The following is a 17,481-nucleotide window of genomic DNA, read 5'->3' on the forward strand; positions in this document are numbered from 1 at the left end:
GAAATGTAGACTAATTAAATCGTTGTGGAGTGGAGAGCAGACCAAACCATAACAGTGTGAAACTGACACATAGCTCAGTACTTGGTTGTCATCATACAGTTCCATGGTCAGTGCAGGCAATAGACTAAGGTATAGCCTACTATTGTACACTGTTCTCCCTAATATAATTCTACCGTACCAGTCAAGTTTTTCTTTATTTTTTCTACATTGTAGAATATTAGTGAAGACATCAAAATGATGAAATAACACATATGTAATCATGTGGTAACCAAAAAAGTATTAAACAAATCAAGATATATATCATATATTTTAGATTATTCTAAGTAGCCACCCTTTGCCTTGATGACAGCTTGCACATTCGTTTAACCCTTTTTTGGTTACTACATGATTCCATATGTGTTTTTTCATAGTTTTGATGTCTTCACTATTATTCTACAATTAAGAAAATAAGGAAAAAACCCATGAATGAGTAGGTGTGTCCAAATGTTTGATTGGTACACGAATATTCTGAATGTGGCAATTTTCAGAATGAATCAAACCACCTTTTTCTTTCATCTGTAAAGGCTCTCCAAACCTGTTTTTTATGATTCATAAATAATTTCCTAAATCTAAATATTTATTTTTAAATCTACCAGTTGGTGCTGAAATGGAGACCAATAAACATATATATTTAAAAGGCTTTCTTCCATTGATCGCTAATATTCTGAACCGTTCTCTCGATATTCTAGTCTGTCAAACTAAAACTAAAAAGTGCACTGTATTTAAAGGGATGTCTTAAGATAAATGTACCAAAAATGAATGAAAACTCCCCAAGTGGGAGGATTTTCAGCAGTTGAAAGAAATGTATTTAGAGCACGCAAGGTAGCCACTCCTGCAGAGCGCGTTAGGTGACAATGTGTGTAGGAAAGGCATAAATTCCTAAATCGGGATCGGCCCTTGGCATGTCTAGCTGTCAGCTACACAGCTTGTGGGATGTTGATCGAGGAATCCCCTGAGATTTGGCTATTTGAAAATGAAATGCTTCTAACAGCTTTTGCATCAGTAAACTTCTGAAACTCCTAAAATGACACCTAAGTTTACTTTGATAGATTGGCCTGATGCCATGTAGCCAGCAGTCACCACTCCGACCATAGGGCTTTAAAACAACACTAGATTTTTAATAGGCATTGCTAATAGGCGTTAATAATCAGTGAGAATGGAACGCTGAAACTGGAATAGAACTTTTCCGTGCAACAAAGTCTCTTCACCCAACCTGGGACAGGAGCTCCTCAACAGGAAGCTGACGATGGTAGGAACAGTACGAAAAAACAAGCCAGAGTTCCCGCCTTAGCTGTTGAATACACAGAACAGGCCTATCAATCCCTCTAAGTTTGTGTTCACAGCTGACACATCCCTAGTGTCCTACATGCCAAAGAAAGGCAAAAATGTGGTACTCATGAGTACACTGCATAAGAATGGGAGATTCTGTGGGCAGGAACATAAAAAAAAGAAATGGATTACAATGCCACAACAGGAGGGATGGACAGTTTAGACAAGCTGGGGACTGGTTACAGCTGCAAAAGAAGAACCCTAAGCTGTCCACTTGTGATATTCTTCAACATGTTGGACATCTCGGTGTACAATGCGTTTGTCATCTGGGTGGCGTTGAACACAGATTGGAACAGAGGGAAGGTCCAGAGTAGACAGCTCTTTCTCGAGGAGCTGGGCAAGGCATTGGTAAGACCTCAAATCCAGAGGAGGCAACATATCCCAAGAACCCCAGCAGCCATCGTGAGGAAGGTTCAGGAGCAGGATGCTGGTGCCCTATCCACCCGACCCACAGAACCAACAACTCCAATACCTGAAGTAAGTATGAGTGTTGTTGTTGCATGTGTCTGACTCTCCTACCTTAGCCTGCTGTAACTATATATATATATGAGTGAGTGAGATGTTAGTAAAATTCCTGAACTAAGTGTTTTCATAATTATAGATTGCAACCGGTAGCAACAAGAAGCGCTGCCATGTGTGTGGACCCAAGAAGGACAAAAAGACACAGTACACATAATTTATATAATTGATATGTCAACTAAGTATTTTTACATATATCCATCAGACCTGCGAACATTGGGTGAATAACAAAAACATGATCACCACACGGGTTAAGGAAAGGAGAAGAAATGTGAGGTGATTAAGACAAGCTAGCTGTTCTTCTACAGTTCATTGGTGCTGTCTCAGAAACCACTGAGAGAGAGAATATGTAGATGTTACATCCAATAGTCATTTCAAACAGATTGGGTGCAATGTTTCTCTAGGTCCCTGGGCAGGGATGATGTTCACTGGTGTCTGAGACGGTTAGCTAATAACACTGATTTAGTCCATTGCTAGTTGTAATTTAAGCAGTCCCCAAATGAGGAAGGACCCGAGCTTGCCAGTCCCTGGCAAAAATGAGGTTGAGAAACACTAGTGTAGACTGCTTCTTCCCGGAACGCTTGGTGTATGCACAAATACCCATCGGCAATGATTGCTTTAATCCATCCTGTCGAGCTACCACCAAAACTGCCTAGAGACTTCTCTGAACAAAATACACAATAGCATTTTATGTTTTAATAATTAAAAAATAACACCATTTATTTACATAAATTACAAGAAAGCACAAACTGGTTCACCGAAGTCTACATTAAAACATTGTCCTTAATACTGATAGTAGGCTAGTTTTTAATCATCACTTTCACTATGGTTCATCTCATATCATTCAAATGTAGTTTAAAAACAAGGGGTCAAATTAATTCAATAAGTGTTATGTATTAATATTCTAGTCAAAAAGAAAAATAATATTTTGATATCGCATTCACAGCACTGTAAGGACAAGATAAGATCAACCTTTTGTTATGACACCATGATCGCTTCACATGAACCACCTCATTCATAAGACTGATTCTCTGTACTGACAGCAAGGCATACAGCAGTACATTCAACCACGAGTCTATCTTGAAACCAAGTCAAATCAATCACATACTGTTAAATCTATACAAAAATGCTTTACAGTCCTACATTACGTCACACTCCTAAGTATAGTCACATTATTTAGCTTTCACAGTTAAGTGCATCCTGGCCTCCCTCTGTCCGAATAGACAGACTCTACTGGTCTCTACTGTAAATGGGACTTAGATATGACAGCAGCCTTGTTTTGTACAAGAGGGGATGAATTTGGATGGAATTGTGATTTGTGTTGTTCTCAGGACAGAGGAATGATACAAGCAGCTCAACCTTCTTCACAAAGAGGACGTAGTGGAGTCCACTACCTCACGACCGTTACAGACTGTTGTTACCGCTGTTGGCACACTGGTAGAGGCTGATGCTGGAAAAGAACGAGAATAGAGGGTAACATATTTTCAATTAAATACCAAATTAACAGACTAGTTATAAAGTGTAGGTATGACTTCGTTTTTCACATTGATTAAAGCAAAAAAATATTGAACCAAGGGATCTGTTTTTGAGAGAATTTTGTGGTGTTCTATTTTTCCATAGGCCTATAGTATGGCAAACACAACAGACTCGTCACACAGGGTTTACAACAGGTATCAACGATGAAGCAAAATGCTTACTTGCAAGTTCCCTCAACAGTGCAGTACAAATATCAATATAATCTGAATATAATGAAATCATAAATAGCAGTAGATGTGCAGTATGTTTCAGTTGATGGCTCACCAAAAATGACTGAAATATTTAGCTGATTGTACGATTTATATGTGATGACAAAAATAAATGTTAATGGTTGTTTACAAAAAGCTAAAAACCCATTTACCAGTGATAGAGACGTTACCTTTCCAGCAGCTAGAGCTGGGGTCAGACGCCGATGCTGATTTGACTGTGGCCCCAAAACGGTTGGCAGCCACTCTCAGCGTTGTCACATTCTTCTGGGGCTGGAATAGGATGATGTGGACCTTAGGAGCAAAGAGACAGCCCAGCACCACTGATCCACTCAGACTGACAGAGATGCACATGGTGGTTGTCTGAACCTGTATGGGGTAGAGGGAGAGAGAGGAGGTTGGGTTAGAGTGAACGGGACTCACTGGACATTTTGAGGCAGCCCAGCCAGCACCACAGAGCCACTCGGACTGACAGGACTAGTACTAGATTAAATCAATAGCCTTGAGTTTGAGAGAAGTGAGAGAACGGGAAGGAGAAAGCAGGAGAGAGCGAGGAAAACTAGAAAATGCATGTTATTTCCTACTAACTTTGCTTAGAAATATTTTGTTGAGAGAAAATGTACTTGATACGATTGTGATGTGTTGTTGTCTCATTATCTTAAGTTGTTGTTGTCTAGTTATCTTAAGATGAATTCTGAATTCACTAATTTCAAGTTACTCTGGATAAGAGCGTCTGCTAAATTACTAAAATGTAATGTAAATATTGCTGGAAGCACTGGCTGAAATAATGAATGTCCATCTGGGAGACTCCAGGTTCATCACAATTGAATGAACAAGGCAGCTTGTTTTTCATGTGAGAATATCTCTGCAATGTTTTATCTAAACCATATTTAAAATGCAGGAAGCCCAGCCCAACTGCTGGTATTTTTAATGGCACACAAACAGAGATCAAAGCATCAAGGTTTCTGTTGCAGAGCCAAAAATGTGTCTACCACAGCTCCAACATGAACACTAATCATCTATATTCAATATGTACACATTATTATACTGTTCATTCGTTCAGCCTGTCACTCCTTTCACAACCCTTTCTCAAATGTTTCTCTTTCAACTCAGGTATTGCTAGTGTTGACATTTATTTTTCTCAAAGGTTTTTTGCTAGTAGATGGATAAAGCACCGTTGAGATGATAAGGAGATGTCCTGGGGAAGCTCATAATGCATGGCCAATGTGATTCTACCCCTTACTCTCTCCCAGTGGCACACCAACAGAATCCGGACAGGCATTACACTAGACTAGATTCAGCCTTGGGTCACAGTTATAATACACCCTGGACTAAACTGTTTTGTCCGTTTTATACACATTGTCTCTCTTTATCTTGCTTACATGGCAACAAAGGCTTCATAGGCCTGACGCAAGGTGGTTAAAGCCCTATGTGGGCCTTGAAGCTATTCTTCATGCCCAAACATATGTGGACACCCCTTCAAATGAGTGGATTCGGCTATTTCTTCCACATCCGTTTCTGACAGGTGTATAAAATCGAGCACACAGCCATGCAATCTCCTTAACCAAACAATGGCAGTAGAATGGTCCGCACGGAAGACCTCAGTGACTTTCAAAGTGGCACCGTCATAGGACACCAGCTTTCCAACAAGTCAGTTTGTTAAATTTCTGCCCTGCTAGAGCTGCCCCAGTCAACTGTAAGTGCTGTTATTGTGAAGTGGAAATGTCTAGGAGCAACAACGGCTCAGCCGTGAAGTGGTAGGCCACACAAGCTCACAGAACAGGACTGCCGAGTACTGAAGCGCGTAGCACATAAAAATTGTCTGTTCTCGGTGGCAACAGTCATTGCCGAGTTCCAAACTGCCTTTGGAAGCAACGTCAGCACAAGAACTGTTTGTTGGGAGCTTCGTGAAATGGGTTTCCATGGCCGAGCAGCTGCACACAAGCCTAAGATCACCATACACAATGCCAAGCATCAGCTTGTCCGACAAACTAATCTGAGTTTGGCGGATGCCAGAAGAATGCTATCTTGCCCGAATGCCTAGTGCCAACTGTAAAGTTTGGGGGAGGAGGAATAATGGTTTGGTGCTGTTTTGCATGGTTTGGGCTAGGCCACTTAGTTCCAGTAAAGGCAAATCTTAATTAGCCAGGCCTAATCATCCAACATCAGTGCCCGACATCACTAATTCTGTTGTGGCTGAATGGAAGCAAATCCCCGCAGCAATGTTCCAACATCTAGTGGAAAGCCTTCCCAGAAGAGTGGAGGCTGTTAAAGCAGCAAATGGGGGACCAACTACACATTAATGCCCATGAGTTTGGAATGAGATGTTCGACAAGCAGGTGTGCACATACTTTTGGCCATGTAGTGTATATTTTTATACAGATATATACAGTACAGTAAACAATCTATCCTGTTAGGCTATGATGTGGTGTCATATAGGGCTCATCATCTGGGTGTTTTTTGTTTAACAGTAAAAAAAAATGTGGATGCTAAGCTTGTCTCTTGATGACTATCATTAATCTTAGACAATCTAAGCATTAGGCCCTGAAAAGCCCAGCTCCCATCCCTCCATCCCTCTATTCCCTCCTTCGAACTGATCTAACCTGAGAACAGAAAACTAAGCTGCAGCAGTATTAGATTAGTCTTCCTATCTAAATGCCATTTTAGTAGAGGGATGCTAAGAACAAGAGTCTTCCAATCAAAGACAGTGCAGTTTGAAGATAAAACTGCTTCTCCAATAGAAACCTCAGATCACGCTTGTTGGCGATGATGAGATGGCAACGTTGGCAAGCTAAGCTCATGCATAGAAACAAGTCATCGGTCTAACAGGCATCTCACGCCGAACTGTGCATGTGCAAGCCTTTCGATTTATAAAGATGTTTTGGACAAAAATGAAAATGTGTCAGTTTGTCCCTTTCACATGGTTGGAGTAATATGTTCAACTACTTAAGACATTGGCTCAAATCTAGGTTGTGCCTTTAGATTTCCAGAACATTAACAACTAAGGAATCATTTTCACTTCTCTCTGACTTCTCAAACTGGTCTGTTTGGTCTTTTTCGCAAGCTTTCCCGGAAGTCTCGCGGATATCATGTAATGAACATACACAAAATAGTCCAAATTGGTGAAGTGAAATGAAAAAAATAACTTGTTTCATAAAATGTAATAAATAAATACATAAATAAAAAGTGGTGGCATATGTATTCACCCCCTTTGCTATGAAGCCCCGAAATAAGATCTGGTGCAACCAATTACCTTCAGAAGTCACATAATTGGTTAAGTAAAGTCCACCTGTGTGTAATCTAAGTGTCACATGATCTGTCACATGATCTCAGTATATATACACAACTGTTCTGAAAGGCCCCAGAGTTGGCAACACCACTAAGCAAGGGGCACAACCAAGCAAGCGGCACCATGAAGACCAAGGAGCTCTCCAAACAGGTCAGGGACAAAGTTGTGAAGAAGTACAGATCAGGGTTGGGCTATAAAAAAAATATCAGAAACTTTGAAAATCCCACGGAGCACGATTAAATCCATTATTAAAAAATGGAAAGAATATGACACCACAACAAACCTGCCAAGAGAGGGCTGCCCACCAAATCTCATGGACCAGGCAAGGAAGGCATTAATCAGAGAGACAACAAAGAGACCAAAGATAACCCTGAAGGAGCTGCAAAGCTCCACAGCGGAGATTGGAGCATCTGTCCATAGGACCACTTTAAGCCATACACTCCATAGAGCTGGGCTTTACGGAAGAGTGGCCAGAAAAAAGCTATTGCTTAAAGAAAAATTAAGCAAACATGTGGGAGACTCCCCAAAGCTTGTGGGAGACTCCCCAAACATATGGAAGAAGGTACTCTGGTCAGATAAGACTAAAATTGAGCTTTTTGGCCATCAAGGAAAACTCTATGTCTGGCGCAAACCCAACATCTCTCATCACCCTGAGAACACCAAGCATGGTGGTGGCAGCATCATGCTGTGGGGATGTTTTTCAAATGCAAGGCCTGGGAAACTGGTCAGAATTGAAGGAATGATGGATGGCGCTAAATACAGGGAACTTCTTGAGGGAAACCTGTTTCAATCTTCCAGAAATGTGTGACTGGGACGGTGGTTCACCTTCCAGCAGGACAATGACCCTAAGCATACTGCTAAAGCAACATTCAAGTGGTTTAAGGGTAAACATTTACATGTCTTGGAATAGCCTAGTCAAAGCCCAGACCTCAATCCAATTGAGAATCTGTGGTATGACTTAAAGATTGCTGTACACCAGCGGAACCCATCCAACTTGAAGGAGCTGGAGCAGTTTTGCCTTGAAGAATGGGCAAAAATCCCAGTGGCTAGATGTGCCAAGCTTTTAGAGACATACCCCAAGAGTTTTGCAGCTGTATTTGCTGCAAAAGGTGGCTCTACAAAGTATTGACTTTTGGAGAGGTGGTGAATAGTTATGTACGCTCAGGTTCTGCTTTTGTCTTATTTCTTGTTTGTCTCACAATAAAAAAATATTTTGCATCTTCAAAGTGGTAGGCCTGTTGTGTAAATCAAATGATACAAAACCCCCCAAAAATCCATTTTAATTCCAGGTTGTAAGGCAACAAAATAGGAAAAATGCTAGGGGGGTTGATTACTTTCACAAGCCACTGCAGAAGAGGGACGCTGGGAACAAGTCTTCCTTTCTAAATGCCTTATTAGAAAAGGGACATTGGGAACAAGAGTCTTCCTATCAAAATGCCCTGGTTGAATCTCCTGCACATTTCACTGTCGACATTAGAAGAGAGAAAAACATAATTACTTTTCAAATCGTAATAAAAGGTATTACAATGGCAATACTGCAGTTTTAGATTAGATACAGAAAATAATTTGGAGAATGTCTTTGTCTTCTCAGTAACAGTCGATGCAACTATACAGACTGGGGTTTAACGCCCACATAATCAAGACTGGGTATCTCTATCTCCAGTGTCTTTGTTCTTGTCTTTAAAGCATCTCTACGACACATGAAAAGAAATACAGTCCTTTGATGAAACTCAGAGGAAGGTGATGATCAAAAGGAATGTATGTATGTCACCTAGATCCTTTGGTAAGCTATGACACATTCAAGGACTTATAGATTTTAAAAATAATGATCTGGGAGAAAAGACACCCACTGTCATTCATATCGTACTGACCCTTGTGTTGATAAGCACAATTAACTCATTCTAGTCCCTCATTTCATTACAATATATTGGAGTTGGGGTTGCATAAATTACGGTAACTTTCCTAAAATTCCCAAGTTGTCCAAAATCCTGGTTAGAAGATTATTGAACTCTGGAGGGAATAAGCAGGAAATCCGAAAACCTCCAACCGGGATTTCTGGAAAACCTGGACCTTTTGGAAAAGTTACCAGCATTTTTACAAACCTAATTGGAGTCTATTATTCCCACTCACCCTGTAGTCGCTGGCCGTTACGTAGAAGATGGGCTGGAAGGCCAGCCAGATGATACAGGTGGTGTACATGGTGAACCCAATGAACTTGGCCTCGTTGAAGTTCTCGGGGCATTTCCTGGTCTTGAAGGCATAGACCGTGCAGAGGACGATGAGGATGCAGTTGTAGGCCAGAGCAGCCAGCATGCTGGAGTCCTTGCTGTTGCACTTCAGGGTGACTATATCCCTCCTCTCGGGGCTCACCTCCATATAATTAAATAGAATAGAATAGTATTAGATATATTGAGCAGTGAACAGTATTAATATAGAAAAGTATTATATCTCTATGTTCTTGTGACAAGCGTCACTGTCATTGTGCTTGCTTAACAGAATAACTTCCGTCCCCGCCTTGCAAACACACATGACCGCCCACTTGACAATGCCTTATTACTCTATAGAAAAGCAAATGATTTGACAGCATGAGTGGAAACATTTCAGGCTGGGGGTTAGGAATCCAACTCTGTTACACCCACCTCCTTCCTGACGCCAGGCATCTCCACCAGGAGCCAGACCAAGGCCACCAGGAGCTGACAGGAGATCAGCCCACCACAGATAGCCACCTGGGAGGCCGGGCTGATGAACCTTGGCCGCGTGGCCCCGTCCTTCACCCCGCTGAAAATCCGCGCAATGCGGTTGGTCTTGGTGAGGAGCGCCGAGTAGCACACGGCAAAGGAGGTACCCAGGCCGAGTCGACGTAGGGTACACACAGCCGTGGAGGGCTTGGCGATGTAGATGAAGGTCATGCTGTAGCACATCAGGACCCCCAGCAGGAGGATGTAGGACAGCTCCCGCCCGCTGGCTTTGACCACTGGGGTGTCGTTGTGTTTGAAGAATAGGCCCACCACAGAGAGGGTGCACAACATGCCCAGGCAGGAGATGGTGACCGGCCCAATAGCCCAGGCATCCTAAATCAAATCAAGGTTTATTTAAAGTGTTATTTCACATGTATAAGTTGCAAAACACTTTACAGATGTATTTTTTAAAAGGGAAGAAAATAGCAGCAAAAGGAGGGCGAGGGAAAACAGTGACAGTACCTCCCAGCGGATGTACTCCTCTGGCAGGTCGAAACAGCCTGTCAGGTTGGCCTGGGGCCACTGTCCAAAGGTACAGTCTGCACAGGTGAACTCATCCAGCAGGTACTGGTAGGGCTGGCAGGGGGAAAGGAAGTGTATAGTCCCAAATAGATGGTTTGTACTGTAGATGTTCAGTTATTGTTAAACTACAGTGAGGGAAAAAAGTATTTGATCCCCTGCTGATTTTGTACGTTTGCCCACTGACAAAGAAATGATCAGTCTATAATTTTAATGGTAGGTTTATTTGAACAGTGAGAGACAGAATAACAACAAAATAATCCAGAGAAACGCATGTCAAAAATGTTATAAATTGATTTGCATTTTAATGAGGGAAATAAGTATTTGAACCCTCTACAACACACGACTTAGTACTTGGTGGCAAAACCCTTGTTGGCAATCACAGAGGTCAGACGTTTCTTGTAGTTGGCCACCAGGTTTGCACACATCTCAGGAGGGATTTTGTACCACTCCTCTTTGCAGATCTCCTCCAAGTCATTAAGGTTTTGAGGCTGACGTTTGGCAACTCGAAAATTCAGCTCCGTCCACAGATTTTCTATGGGACTAAGGTCTGGAGACTGGCTAGGCCACTCCAGGACCTTAATGTGCTTCTTATTGAGCCACTCCTTTGTTGCCTTGGCCGTGTTTTTTGGATTATTGTCATGCTGGAATACCCATCCACGACCCATTTTCAATGCCCTGGCTGAGGGAAGGCGGTTCTCACCCAAGATTTGATGGTACATGGCCCCGTCCATCGTCCCTTTGATGCAGTGAAGTTGTCCTGTCCCCTTAGCAGAAAAACACCCCCAAAGCATAATGTTTCCACCTCCATGTTTGAAAGTGGGGATGGTGTTCTTGGGGTCATAGGCAGCATTCCTCCTCCTCCAAACACGGCAAGTCGAGTTGATGCCAAAGAGCTCCATTTTGGTCTCATCTGACCACAACACTTTCACCCAGTTGTCCTCTGAATCATTCAGATGTTCATTGGCAAACTTCAGACGGGCATGTATATGTGCTTTCTTGAGCAGGGGGACCTTGCCGGCGCTGCACGATTTCAGTCCTTCACGACGTAGTGTGTTACCAATTGTTTTCTTGGTGACTATGGTCCCAGCTGCCTTTAGATCATTGACAAGATCCTCCCGTGTAGTTCTGGGCTGATTCCTCACCGTTCTCACGATCATTGCAAATCAATGAGGTGAGATGTTGCATGGAGCCCCAGGCCGAGGGAGATTGACAGTTCTTTTGTGTTTCTTCCATTTGCGAATAATCGCACCAACTGTTGTCACCTTCTCACCAAGCTGCTTGGCGATGGTCTTGTAGCCCATTCCAGCCTTGTGTAGTTCTACAATCTTGTCCCTTGTCAACTAAACCTACCATTAAAATTATAGACTGATCATTTTTTTGTCAGTGGGCAAACGTACAAAATCAGCAGGGGATCAAATACTTTTTTCCCCTCACTGTAACTATCGACAATATTTGATGAGCGCCTTTGGAACATCTACATTTAAAAAAGTCTAATAAATCAATTTAATATACACCATCACAATAAATATATTATTTATTAGTCAATATGATATGAAGAACATGTATTTCAGAAGAACAGACAGAATATGAGTTAGCCTACTGTATGTTAACTGGCTATTTTCCATGCCATACTCTGTTTGCGTGTTCATTTAGCAGACAAGATATGCTTAGAAGTCTGGTGCCATTACTTAGTTTTATCTGATTCTATAGTAAAAATAATATCATTGAACTTAGCTGAATTAAATAGAATGGAACGAGTGAGCATATGAAGTGGCTAAATTGAGCATAAAAGTGATCATTTGAAACAGGTCCCATTTAGAGTGATTTGTCAACTTTAGTTGTGAATGATGCATTCCTTAGAATGTCATATATGGGCTGCATGGTGCGACTATAGGTTTTTGATGATTTAGAATGTCATATATGGGCTGCATGGTGCGACTATAGGTTTTTGATGATTTAGAATGTCATATATGGGCTGCATGGTGCGACTATAGGTTTTTGATGATTTAGAATGTCATATGTGGGCTGCATGGTGCGACTAGGTTTTTGATGATTTAGAATGTCATATATGGGCTGCATGGTGCGACTATAGGTTCTTGATGATTTAGAATGTCATATATGGGCTGCATGGTGCGACTATAGGTTTTTGATGATTTAGAATGTCATATATGGGCTGCATGGTGCGACTATAGGTTTTTGATGATTTAGAATGTCATATATGGGCTGCATGGTGCGACTAGGTTTTTGATGATTTAGAATGTCATATATGGGCTGCATGGTGCGACTATAGGTTTTTGATGATTTAGAATGTCATATATGGGCTGCATGGTGCGACTATAGGTTTTTGATGATTTAGAATGTCATATATGGGCTGCATGGTGCGACTATAGGTTTTTGATGATTTAGAATGTCATATATGGGCTGCATGGTGCGACTATAGGTTCTTGATGATTTAGAATGTCATATATGGGCTGCATGGTGCGACTATAGGTTTTTGATGATTTAGAATGTCATATATGGGCTGCATGGTGCGACTATAGGTTTTTGATGATTTTAGAAAGTGACAAAAAAAAAAGCTTGCTCCTTGCCACAGGCTGCACAGCTGTTCTCGCATCAAGTGATCATATTTTCACCCATCAGACTATTCTGAATTTAATCTTGTCTTCACTAATATATCAAATTAGTTTAGATTGAGAATGGCCCATTATGAAATGGGCAGGAACAGTGGCAGGGGCCTCCATTCGAACTTAAATAGCGAATGGAGGCCGTGCACTTTCCTGACAATCTGTTTTGTAGGCTACTTCGGTTTCAAAGCGGAGCTGTGAACAACTGATATGAACAACTGAAAAAGCCTACTGTTCTGATGTGTTTGATGTGATTTTCAAAGGCATTTGCATTGATGTCAGAGTGGTTAGAGGGACAATAGAGCCCTGAGTACCAGGCCATTAGGACCTGATGGAGGGACAATAGAGCCCTGAGTACCAGGCCATTAGGACCTGATGGTAGTTAGCAAGTTGGGTACTACCAAAGCATGCCCAGAGTGCATAAAAGGATATTACCGTGACTCAATGGTCACACTTAATTTTACTGCAGTCATGACTCATCACTGCCAGTGTGGCGGTAACATGGTCACTGCAACAGCCCTATCCTAACCATAAACTTAAACTTGAAAAAAAATAAGGTAGTGTATATTCAACTGGCAGAAATGAATGGTGCCGGCTGGAACACACCCTCAAAGTGAGCTACTGACTAACAAAAGATAAACTACACAATGACAGAATAATCTCTTACACTCTTCTCTACTTGCTTGTGGATGTCTTACCTGGCAGGGGATGCAGATCCAGCAGCACACGTCTCCAGGCTGCATGCTCTTCACCTCGTTCTTCCTACAGGGGTCGCTGCACTGGGAGGTGGGGGGCCCCTCGCCCGGGCCCCTCCATGGCACCTGGCTGGTGTTTAGGATGAGGCCCTGGGCCCAGTAGCCCACCTTTAGAGAACAGGAGAGGAGAGATACTTGGTTAAAACAGAAATGTGTCTTCTGCCTTTTTCCCAAATGCAGACACGCACGCATGCATGCGCGCGCGCGCGTGCACACACACACACACACACACACACACACACACACACACACACACGGTCAGCCGCAGTACAGCACCCCTGGATGGAGAGCTACATACCTTCCTGTACACGTATTTATCCTCCTCTTTGTGGTAGTGGAAGATGTTGTAGCGGCCCAGACTGTCTCCGTAGGCGTCGAAACGCACCATGTTCTCCGTGTCCGCAGGTCTGAAGGGAGCTGAGGGAAACAGAAGTGCAGATAATAATAATCTTGTCTTGGACTGTCACAACTTCCACCGAAGTCGGCTCCTCTCTTTGTTTGGGCGGCGTTCGGCGGTCGACATAACCGGTATTTTAGCCATCGCCGCTCCACTTTTCATTGTTCCATTTGTTTTGTCTTGTTTCCCCACACACCTGGTTTACATTCCCTAATCACACTACATATATATTCCCTCTGTTCCCCCCAATGTCTTTGTGTGGAATTGTTTTGTTACGTGTTTTGTGTGACGCGCCAGGCTGGTTTTTCCCCGGGTACCGTGTTTAACCCGAAGTATGTTTAATTGTTAAACATTTGCATTATTTTGACTGTTGTCACGCTTTTCACTTTTGCCATTGGCTGGAGGTTTTTTAACCAGTTGCGTCCGTCTGTTGTTGCTTCTGCCAAATAAAGTGTGAGCCTGATCACAACTCTCTGCTCTCCTGCTCCTGACTTCTATACCAGTAGATCACAACTCTCTGCTCTCCTGCACCTGACTTCTATACCAGTAGCGCACAACCTGACATGGACAATGGAAATAGATTTCAGAAATGCTTCTATATTGTTATTATTATTATTATTATTATTGTTATAGGGTGTGATGCCTTCTTCAGGGTTTCAGACGAGGGGAAACAGAAATATATAAATTATGACATTTAAGAGGAACAAAAACCCCTCCTCTTTAGTTAGATATTGAGTTTTAATATATAGTAAAAAAAAAAAATTCTCACATACTTAGATGTTATGTAAAAGTTTCCTTCATCGAAGATGTTATGTAAAAGTTTCCTTCATCGAAGATGTTATGTAAAAGTTTCCTTCATCGAAGATGTTATGTAAAAGTTTCCTTCATCGAAGATATTATGTAAAAGTTTCCTTCAATCGAATCAGTCTTCTTTTTAACGAATTCCTTTAATGCAAACATCCATTCGTGAGGCATGTTCTCAAAATACTGCAGGTGGCTTGCTAAGCATCTTACTCAGTCTCTATTTGTTACTGATGATCCCATAGATGTTAATTCATGTTTTATCACTGCAAATTGAATCTTCCCCAAACCTTTCTCAACTCCACAGGGACACAACACCAACTGAAAAAACAATCTCATGCTCAATCCAGATTAGCATTTGTTTCAAATTGCCCCAATTTGCCAATATTCATGATTAAATAAAAAAATGTAATACTCAATTATATTTAGACATCAGTCTAGGAGAGGCTCAGGGTAATAATAGGATTACTCTGTGATTCTGAGTTGCTTGCAGAGCGCTTCCCTTATCACATTGAAAATAAGAAAAGTAAGAATAAAACATTTCATAAACATTATGAGTGGCAAAGATAGTTTCATTCTATAGTATATCTAAACTTGTGTGGTGAATGAAGTATAGGCTAACATTGTTATATAGACAGTAATCAAGTCACCTGACCTTATATGGCTGTTAAGGCCATAAAAATTGAATTACATTACCCACATAATTGGGAGCACTCAATTGGGTGCACTCCACCGGTCCACTCATTATGGAATATTTACAAGCATGGTGATGGCCCCTTCTATTTACGCTATTTCTATTGTTGACCACTTCACTCACCATCAAACTTGGCCTTGAGGATGAAGTCTCTATAGAACCTCTTCCCGGTGCCTGGTTTCATGGCATCACATATCTTGGTGGCATTGGGTAGGCACACCGCCTGCCTCATATTATGCAGGGCATGAGCCATAGCATACACCGCGTTGACTACAAACATGATCTTGGACTCCTGCTCAAACTTGCCATCCCGCAGACTGTGTTCGCTACAACCAGGCTCTGTGAGACTACAGTCGAAGCGGTGCTCCCAGAATTCTCTGAACCAGGGGTTCCGTGTGTTAGTGTAAGGGTTCAGCTTAGTGAAGTAGTCTGCAAACTCCCGGATGGGGTAGGAGGCCAGCTCGATGGTGAAGGCCCCCTCTGCTGCTGTCTCGCTTCCCCTCACCACACTCTCCTGAAAATCATTCACATTTTATAATTAATTGGAATGAAAACAAAATTTCTTACTTAACTTACATCTGCAGTTACCAACATCACAGTCACAAAACATGACATTTTATCGGAAACAGCAGTAAAATGACAGGAATCGATTATTATACAGGAATTGGTTCTATAATTGCTTGGGAATCGGGAATCAACCATTTTTGAATGGACTACCAGACCCTACCTGCGCCCCCCAGCCATCGCTGGCCACCCAAGTGAAGGTGCTGTTCATGCGAGCGGCAGCCACCAGCAGCTCTCTGGCATCCTCACTGCGTGTGAACAGGATGACCACCTTGGCGTTGGACTTCTGCTGCAGCGAGCGGATCACCTGGTCGTAGCTGAACCGGTTCATCGAGCGGCTCACCTGTTTGACCAACAAATTAATTATGTACTAACTTATAATTATTGCATGTTACAACAAGACACAGTAGTCTTCAACACTATTGAATAATTTACTCTGTATTAATTATTTAGCTGTGACAGGGACAACAACAACAACAACAGCAGCGAACAAACAAATAACAATCGTCTGACCTTAGCCGAGGTGGCGATGCAGATTTGGCGGGCGCGGGCCTCCTGCTGGAAGGCATCGATGCCTGTCTCGCCGTAGTCGCCCTCAGATGCCACAGTGGACACGTAGGTCCAGTTGAAGTAGCGCAGGATCTCAGCGATGGCCTTGGCCTGGTAGAAATCAGGCGGCACGGTGCGGGCGAAGTAGTCATAGCGAGACTTGTCACTGAGCTTGGCGCTGGTGGAGGCATAGCTGATCTGAGGGATCTGGAAGAGGCGGAGGAGGTTGGCAACCTGGTGAGGGAAGAGAGAGGGAGGGAGGGAGGGCCGGATAGGGAGCGAGGGAGAGAGGAAGTGGGGGAGGGAGGGAGGGGGAGGGAGGGAAGGACGGATAGGGAGCGAAGGAGAGAGGAAGTGGGGGAGGGAGGGAGGGGGAGGGAAGGAGGGAGGGATAGGGAGCGAGGAAGTGGGGGAGGGAGAGGGAGGGAAGGACGAATAGGGAGCGAGGGAGAGAGGAAGTGGGGGAGGGAGGGAGGGGGAAGGAAGGACGGATAGGGAGCGAGGGAGAGAGGAAGTGAGGGAGGGAGGGAGGGACGGATAGGGAGCAAGGGAGAGAGGAAGTGGGGGAGGGAGGGAGGGGGAGGGAAGGACGGATAGGGAGCGAGGGAGAGAGGAAGTGAGGGAGGGAGGAAGTGAGGGAGGGAGGGAGGGAGTGAGGGAGAGAGGAAGTGGGGAGGGAGGGAGGGAGGGAGTGAGGGAGAGAGGAAGTGGGGAGGGAGGAAGGGAGGGAGAGGAAGTGAGGGAGGGAGGGTAAGAGTTGGAGGGAGGGAGGAAGGGAGGGAGAGGAAGTGGGGGAGGGAGGGTAAGAGTTGGAGGGAAGAAGGGGGATGGAGGGAGGGAGGGAGGAAGGAAGGAAGGAAAGTAGAGAGAGAGAGAGAGAGAGAGAGAGAGAGAGAGAGAGAGAGAGCGAGAGAGAGAG

The 17,481-nt window shown here is 43.2% G+C and overlaps 1 protein-coding gene across 4 annotated transcripts in view; it reads right to left on the reverse strand.

Moving 5' to 3' along the window:
- Nucleotides 1–2,573: 2,573 nt before the first annotated feature.
- Nucleotides 2,574–17,481, reverse strand: part of LOC110528350 (metabotropic glutamate receptor 2) — a 68,644-nt gene continuing 53,736 nt past the window's right edge. For 2 of the 4 annotated variants that reach the window (XM_036983941.2, XM_090241690.1), the window contains exons 3-12: nt 16,527–16,796; nt 16,177–16,356; nt 15,573–15,963; nt 13,856–13,974; nt 13,501–13,665; nt 10,119–10,232; nt 9,558–9,989; nt 9,049–9,288; nt 3,803–3,998; nt 2,574–3,337 (exon numbers count right to left, since the gene is read on the reverse strand). In XM_036983941.2, the coding sequence (XP_036839836.1) occupies nt 3,252–3,337; nt 3,803–3,998; nt 9,049–9,288; nt 9,558–9,989; nt 10,119–10,232; nt 13,501–13,665; nt 13,856–13,974; nt 15,573–15,963; nt 16,177–16,356; nt 16,527–16,796 (2,193 nt within the window). In that variant the 3' untranslated portion in view covers nt 2,574–3,251. Of the gene's footprint in view, nt 3,338–3,784; nt 3,999–9,048; nt 9,289–9,557; nt 9,990–10,118; nt 10,233–13,500; nt 13,666–13,855; nt 13,975–15,572; nt 15,964–16,176; nt 16,357–16,526; nt 16,797–17,481 lie in introns of all 4 variants that reach the window. The other 2 variants (XM_090241689.1, XM_090241688.1) reach the window with 1 other exon arrangement.

Source organism: Oncorhynchus mykiss, chromosome 7 (assembly GCF_057628025.1).
Source record: "Oncorhynchus mykiss isolate SJ-2025 chromosome 7, ASM5762802v1, whole genome shotgun sequence".
In the NCBI taxonomy this organism is placed as follows: Eukaryota; Metazoa; Chordata; class Actinopteri; order Salmoniformes; family Salmonidae; genus Oncorhynchus; species Oncorhynchus mykiss.